Source organism: Trifolium pratense, linkage group LG2 (assembly GCF_020283565.1).
Source record: "Trifolium pratense cultivar HEN17-A07 linkage group LG2, ARS_RC_1.1, whole genome shotgun sequence".
Lineage (NCBI taxonomy): Eukaryota > Viridiplantae > Streptophyta > Magnoliopsida > Fabales > Fabaceae > Trifolium > Trifolium pratense.
The window spans coordinates 42,163,854-42,171,730 of NC_060060.1; the positions used below are offsets into that span (position 1 = coordinate 42,163,854).

A 7,877-nucleotide genomic window follows, 5' to 3' on the forward strand; every position below is an offset into this window, starting at 1 on the left:
AGATTGTTATATTGACAAAATAATGGTTAGTATAAATGAATGAAGGTGGTGTTGCATTAAATAAAAAGTCTTGCAAGTTGAGGTATAGAGAAATAAATGAGCAACGACCAACTCAACTTATCTATTGTTCTCCAAGTTATGACTCCCTCCTTAAGTAATTGTGAGTTAATAAAAATTGATGTTTCTTTATATTAAAAAAAATATTAATGTATCTAATATCTAATATAATATATTAGTAGTTATTTTATTTTAGATTAAATATATTTTTAGTCCTTATAAAATTATAAAATTTTGTTTTTAATCTTTATAAAAAAGTGTTATGTTTTGCTTCCCGTAAAATTTTTATGCATTCAATTTTAGTTTATATTTTTTTGAAATTTTAAAAATTATTTAATTTTCTTCAAACTTTTAAATTTTTTATAAAACTTTAGAATTTTTAAAATAAGAAAAATTAAATACGAATTTTTTAAATTTTAATAGATAGAGATAAAAGTGAATTTTATATTTTTTTTCTCTTCTAATTCTAGCCATCACCACTTTTTCTCTTCTTCGTGATTTATCGAAGACAGGTAATTTAGGTTTCGCTCAACCAAACGGAGTCTTAGGGTCAACTTAGGCCTAAAATCACTCATCCAAATCATTTTTTCTTTCTATTTTAGTTAAATAGGTGTGATTTTCATGTATATTTGGTGCTTCTTTCGGAGTTTTTTTTTTGTAATTTTGTCGTCTTAGTACGACGTTGTTTGTTTTGATTTCTCGTCTTAGTGCGGTATATTTTATTTTTCCGTCTTGATATGGTGCTCATTTATTTCAGATTGAAAAATTGGTTGAAGGATTAAGTTTGATCTATTACAAATTAAGTCAATGACTTTTGTATTATTAACGCTATTTTAAACACTTCGATATAATCAAATGTGTAGATTTATTCAATTTATCAATTTATGAGATAGATATAGTAACGTGATTAATTAGCATGTAAGGTGGTGATGATTTGTATTTGCATCCAAGTTGATTGAAAATTGGTTACTTGAATAAGAAAGGAGTAATGACTGACTACTGACCAATGACTTGTTTCTTTTCGAAAACGTGGGTAACTTCTATTTTCGGTGCTTGTGCTAATTTTGTAAATCCCACGCGCAGTACCGGCGAATAAATATTACACCACTTCAATTGAAATCGTGGATAAGATCTTAACCTCAAGTTTGTAGGATAAACCTGTCGGTGTATAGTAGCGCGCGTGATTATAGATGTATTGTAATACGTCACTAGTGACGTTATAAACGAAAGTTTTTTTTTTTTTTCTTTTTAGGAAAATGTTAACTTGTGCACCAAGGACACATGTTAAGGAAGCAAAAGTAGAAATAATATATTGAAATTTGTGCATTTAATTTTTTAAACATTAAATATTTTTCAAACATTAAATGCAATTTGCTATATTTAGAAGCTTAACATATGCCTTTTGTGCACATGTTAACATGACCCTTCTTTTTACCGGTATGTTTAACCACTACATGATTTTTTCTTGTAATTTAGAGATCATGATTAATTATCAGTTAATTTAATGATGATTGACGCTGAGTTTGATAGGATTTATCACAGTTTGATTTCTCGCAAATATGATTGGGAGGATGTTGTAATCACTTGATATCAAAATTGACATTCGAATCAGATTAAACATTAAACTAGTGGTAAAAAAATCAAAAGAGACAAAAAAATTGAGACAAAAAAATATAACTGGTGGTAAGAATTGATATTCATGAATACTCTGTCCGCAATAAAATATAACTAAAATTGAGACAAAAAATTTGATGTAATTAGGGGATGTAATAAAGTTATAAAGAAAAAGACTATAAATTTAAATTGTAAATTTTTTCAAACAAGAAAAATTATTAAGCAAAATATAACATGTCAAATGGTTGTGGGTGAGTTTTGTTTCGCCATTCAAACAACCTTTGGGTTTGAGTTTAGGTTCGAATAATGATTTCGGATGTAAGTTTGGGTAGTGTAAAACCCGCACCCGTGGACACAGGTTATCATCCCTAGTCAAATTCAAATGTTTTCATTTATTTTTATAAACAAATACAAATAAAAACTTATTTACTTGCATAAATTCAAAAATAAATCAATCTAAATGGACCTTAAATATAATAGTTAAGATTTATTGTTAAAAGAAAATTGAGATAAACGAAGATTGAAAGGATCCAATTTTTTTTAATGCTTTCTATTTCATTTTTGAATTTAATGTAGATCATCGATCATGTAAAATAGATTTACACGATTATCCAATAATCAACTATCATTTTATCATGTAATATTAAAAAAGTGGGATAAAATGACAAAAAATGTTATTGATATTAATTAACAGTATAAAATTATTTTACACGATCAGATCATACTCCATTTTGTAGTTGCATTGAATATTTTGCATTTGCATATACCGTGCATAACACTTTCCTTGGACTATTTTGTTGTGGGAGGACTTCAACTAAAACCACACGTGTTATTGATTTCTTTTATTAAAATAACAATAAAAAAAATCTTTTAAGATTTTTTCAGAGTAACTTTATTCTTTTGAAACGTTCTTTCAATGGTCCTAATTCTAGTTTGCCAACGGTGAATTTGTAAAACTTGTTTTTCTTTTTTATTTTTGCACAAGTTGTTTTTCTTTCTTTTGTGGCTCTATGTCTCTCGTCTCTCTATATTAGTATGAATCTAATCCCAATAAAAAAAGACAAAAAGGTTATGATAATATTCACTTTTAGAACACATGTTAAACTATTTAAAATAGAAATTTAATTAAAATAAAAATAAAAATTTAACATTTAATAATACAAAATATTTTAACATTTTAAAAGTTATTCCTCTCTTGCAGTTTTTTCGGCTCCCTATTGTCGAATGTTCGATTTTAGATTGGTTTCTCATCGGTCGACACTCACTAGTTATCAGACCATTTTCTTCGGTTTACTTTCTCTTCGGGTGGTTCCCGCACGCGACGATCTTTCTTGCAGTTCATTTGGCTAGTATGTGTGTGGGTTGTGTGGAACGAGAGAAATCAGATACTCTTCAGAAATTCAGAGTGTTCCTTATCTCAATTGTTGGACAAAGTTAAAATTTATTCTTATCGGTGGTTGCAGACTACGAACCTTAAACAGTCTCCAACTCCCATAGTTGGTGGTTGAGCCTGTGTATTTATTTGGGCATTTTATAGTTCTCATGTTGTGACTTAGACATTGTTAAACTTTTGTATTCTTTTCGGCACACCTTGTGCCAAGGAGATTATTTGGTTAATATATATTTCATTTTTGCCTTTTAAAAAAAATAAAATTTAAAAGTTAACTTAAATACAGTTTTGGTCCTCATGTTTTACAAAATTGGTAATTTTGGTCTATTTTGTTTAGCCCAATCTAGTCCCTCTTTTTTTAAAATTATCTTTTTGGTCTCCTATTATGAAACTCAACATTTTTATTTAATCCTCCACCAATTTTAATGATGTGGCACCTTCGCTACTTAATGACGTGGTATTGAGGTGCACTGTCTTGGAAAAATATTACATCATGTACAAAGTAGTAGACTTTATCTATATGTCAAAAAAAAAAAAAACTTTATCTAACAAGTAAATAAATCTTACATCAAATATAACAAAAATTACACCATTAAATCAACATGTATCTTCACATCTCAATGATAAAATTTATTTATCTAAACGACAAAAATAAACGTTTGCAAGGTTGTGTTACCCCACCTTTTGTACTATAAATTTAGTCAAGAATCAAATTTGATGCTCCGTCACTACCATACCATCTCAACTTTTCACAAGTTGAGACTTGAGATTCATGCTTCCTCCCACTTGAGAGAATGGTTGAAGAGTTCAATTTAGACTTTGAAATTTTGATGAGAGGCAACAACTCACATTAAATTCAAAAAGTGAAAACTTGTCCTTTTCTGTTTGTTTGTTTTGGTATTTGTTTCACACCTATAGTAATTAAAGACCATGTTTAATGTTTGAAGACAAAGAAACCAACCACAAAGTACGAGTGAGAATGGTGTTCAAAACAAGTAGAAGGATATGTTTGTTGTTGCTCATTTATTGGTTGGCATCATCAACTCCAACTCACGACTTTGGGGCTAAAGATAGGGAAAACCGTCTTCGTATCCTTAGGGAGTCAAAGTTTATCTATAGGGCTAGCTAATTTAATACAAATTCAACATAAATGATCAAAGTCTCAATGTTTTTATAAATTTAAGATACTCAATTTTTACCCTAAGTTTAATGGTTAGATATTCATCTCTAAGTGGTGAATAAGCGAAAGATTTCAAGTTCAAACTCTGACTTTACATATAAAACGTAGTATTTCTACTAATGAAGTTAGGTTTACGGAGACAATGTTTGTAATTTAAAAGATAAAATGTCTAACTTTTTTTTGACAAAAGGAAATTATAGAGTAAATATTCAATACAAGAAGGTATTAACTCAAAGATGCAGCGACTAGGCCAAGAAATGGCCGCTCTAGCAAGCGTGTGAACAACCATGTTCGTTTGCCGCTTAATAGACTTCACCTCAAAGTCGCAACGATTTGACAACATACATTTGATCTTACAAACAATGGAACTAAATTCCGACACACCGGAATGCATATTGTAAATTGTGTTCACTACATTTAGCGAGTCTGTTTCAAAGGTTACATTTGTATAACCTCTTTGGTGTAGCTCCTTTATGGCTTCCAGCATTGCTATGGCCTCACCTTCATTGATCGAACATCTGCCATTAATCCATGAACTACCAGCTGATACAAACCGACCCATGTAGTCTCTTACGCACCAGCTTGCACTAGTTTTTCCAGCTTCGTGATGGAACCCCGCATCTATATTGCATTTATACCAGTTCAGTTGCGGTTTCTGCCATTCCATGACTAGCTCGCGAGTTGCGATTTCTGCTGCTGTTCCTGACATTCTGCACTGTGCTCCATTCGTTCCATAAGCATGTTGCCTTGTTCCCGAGCTGCTGTCCGTGTTCTTTTGTTTGGTTCCATATCTGTGTTGCTACATATGTCAATTAAGCACTCTTGTGGTGTGTTAAACCTTTGAATTCTTGGTGAAATAATAGAAACAAGCCCAGCTGCTTGCCATGCTCTTATACTGTCTTGACATTCAAAAAGGAAGTGCCAATCACTTTCATTCTCATTTTCACAAATTGGACAAGTTAATGGGCAAGGTACAAACCTCTCTTTCAACTGAATTCTTGTTGGTAAACACCCCTTACAAATGCGCCAAATCAAGTGCTTAGCTTTCGGCGGTGTGTGTGTCTTCCAAATCCACTTCCAATCCACGTTTTCTGCTCTTTCCCTCCACTGTTGGATTTAACATGTTATATGCTGATTTTACACTATACATGCCATGTAAATCATCTTGCCTAACTAGATTATCCTCTTCAATTTTATTAAATAATGGGACAGCAAGTATAGAGTTTGCAACATTTAAAGGAAACAACGTTTTAATCTTATCACAATCCCATACTTTCCCATTTGGAAGCATTAGTTGGTTAACAAACATATTATACACACCTTGTTCTTGTGGTGATTGCATCCATAGTCCATCTTCCTTCTTGAGCCAAGGTTCATTCATTACCTTAATTTTAGTGTCCTCTCCTATCCTCCACCTACAACTATTTATGAGTACTTGTCTAGAATTCCAAATGCTACGCCATGAATAACTCGGGTTGTTACCAAGGTGTGAATCTAATAGAGAGGATTTAGGAAAGTACCTTGCTTTGTAGATTCTTGCCACAAGAGTATCCAGTTTCATTATAAAGTAGAAGGTCACTCATAAATCGTTAATTTTGAAGGGTCTCGATAACATATCAAATGATTTTCAATTTTTCTAAAAATTTCTATGAATGATCTATTTGATATAATCTTTCAATCCAACAGTCGATTTTGTACAAATCGTATTCGTTATAATGTTATTCGAGACTTGTGCACCATGCACAACATGAGTAGCTTATGCATGTTAGACTTGACCTGTAAAGTAACTTATATTTTTCTCTTATGAGATGCCTTGAATAGCTAGCATGCCTCTTTCTTAAGAAGTAATTATAGGAAAAAGCTAACACGTCACCTTAGAGCATCAATGGACGACTCTCTCTTAAGAAGTAATTATACAAATAGAACACAAACATTAACACTTGATGCAACTTTCTTGGGAGCTCTTAATTGACAAGTCATTTATAAAATGTGAACTATATATGAAAATTGGGTATAGTATACTGAAAGAACATGCACAAAAAATACATAAAACATTGTACATTAGGTATAAACTAAACTCACCATGTACTTACACTATTAGATAGATACAAGGCATACAAAAGGAAAAATATGATTACTCATAGGACATACAATGATTTCACAACTTAAAATCTGCAGCACTCTCACCAATAAACGCGATTTCGAGAAGCGAAAAACTCTTAGTTACTTATCAGTTCACCAACATTGGAAAGAATACTGCTTGCAATTCGAACCACAATCCAAACACGGCCGATGTCTAATTGAGAGCATTAGACGCGGAGTATATGAAGTCCAAGAAACCTGTTCCTTTTAAAAGACCTTTACCTGTCAAAAGCTCAAAATCCAACAACAGAAGGAATCCGATAACAGCTGCTTTACCGTTGATTATTTCGTTCTTCCTATTGAAACCAAATCCCAATTGACTCTCATCAACCACCATTCTAACCTAAACATTCATAGAAAAAGCATCAGAATGAGAATGAAATTGTAATGAGTCAAAAAATAATTGATTACAATGTTAATCATGTTGTTACCTCGTCGACATTGACATCAGTAGCTGTTATACCAGGTTGAGCCTTTCCACTAAAAACGATTTCGGTAGCAGCATCAGATTTGAAACCTCCTGTGATGCTGATATAAATATTCTGTTCATCTGTTTTAACAGGATATACAAAGAGATTCCTCAAAGCAGGTGTTAGAAATCTCAGAACAGGATTGTTTGGATACCAATCTCTGATCTCTCCTGTTCTTAGATCGAATGTGCTATCAGTTGTTGGACAAACTATACAACCATCCTGCATAGAGCAAGCAATTGGAAAAAAATCAACTCATTTTCTGTCAAAACTAGACTAATCAATAAATTGAGTAAATCATTTTGGTCCTTATATTATATGTATGAGTGTCATTGTAGTCCTTAAGTCTACCAAAACTACAAAAACATCCCTAAACATGTTTTCTGCTAGTAATTTTATGGATTAAACTAATAAACAGAAGACATGTTTGATGATCAAACTAACTAACAAATGAAATGATGCATTTGAGGACCAAATTGACTAACCTGAGTGAGTTTTGCATTTTTCAAGCCTTCAGAATAAGCACCTTCAGCAGGGGACCTATTTTCAATGGCAAATATTTTTTCTTTATACCAAAGAAGCAATATAGTCTCTCCCTCTTGAATTATCACACGTCGCTCCCCTCTCGGTAGAGCCGACACCGGCACTACCGGAACCCAGTTTTTTCCGGATGACGAAGACTCTTCCGCGACAGACACTTGAGTTGCCTTGCAGGTGGTAGTGAGCCGGAGACACTTTGACCTTGCATAGTGGTTTGAGTGATAGTGAGAGAGAAAAAGAAAGGGTTTACGAGGAAGAGAGAAATGAAGAGGAGTATGTGTATGAGAGGAAGAAAGGGATAAAGGGTTGGTGGTAGCCATGGAATGGAGTTTGTGAGAAGAAAGTGTTGTTGGAGAAAGAAAGTGAAAGTTTCTGCATTTGTGATACGTGAAGTTGAGTCCACACAATTACACAGAACAAGATAATGCATGAATAATGTCGCTGTGTTTTTGTCTTAGCCACATTTCTAATTTCTAATTAATTC

The 7,877-nt window shown here is 32.4% G+C and overlaps 2 protein-coding genes across 2 annotated transcripts; both read right to left on the bottom strand.

Annotated features, from left to right (window-relative positions):
* Window positions 1–4,410: 4,410 nt before the first annotated feature.
* Window positions 4,411–4,950, bottom strand: LOC123904725. Its single transcript, XM_045954353.1, has one exon. It carries the CDS (start codon window positions 4,948–4,950, stop codon window positions 4,411–4,413), a length of 540 nt encoding a protein of 179 aa, XP_045810309.1.
* A 1,290-nt stretch (window positions 4,951–6,240) lies between these two features.
* LOC123908075 lies at window positions 6,241–7,877 on the bottom strand. The gene is made up of 3 exons (XM_045958581.1): window positions 7,339–7,877; window positions 6,815–7,075; window positions 6,241–6,726 (listed from the first exon to the last, which is right to left on the bottom strand). Exons 1-3 carry the CDS (start codon window positions 7,711–7,713, stop codon window positions 6,538–6,540), a joined length of 825 nt encoding a protein of 274 aa, XP_045814537.1. The 5' UTR covers window positions 7,714–7,877; the 3' UTR covers window positions 6,241–6,537.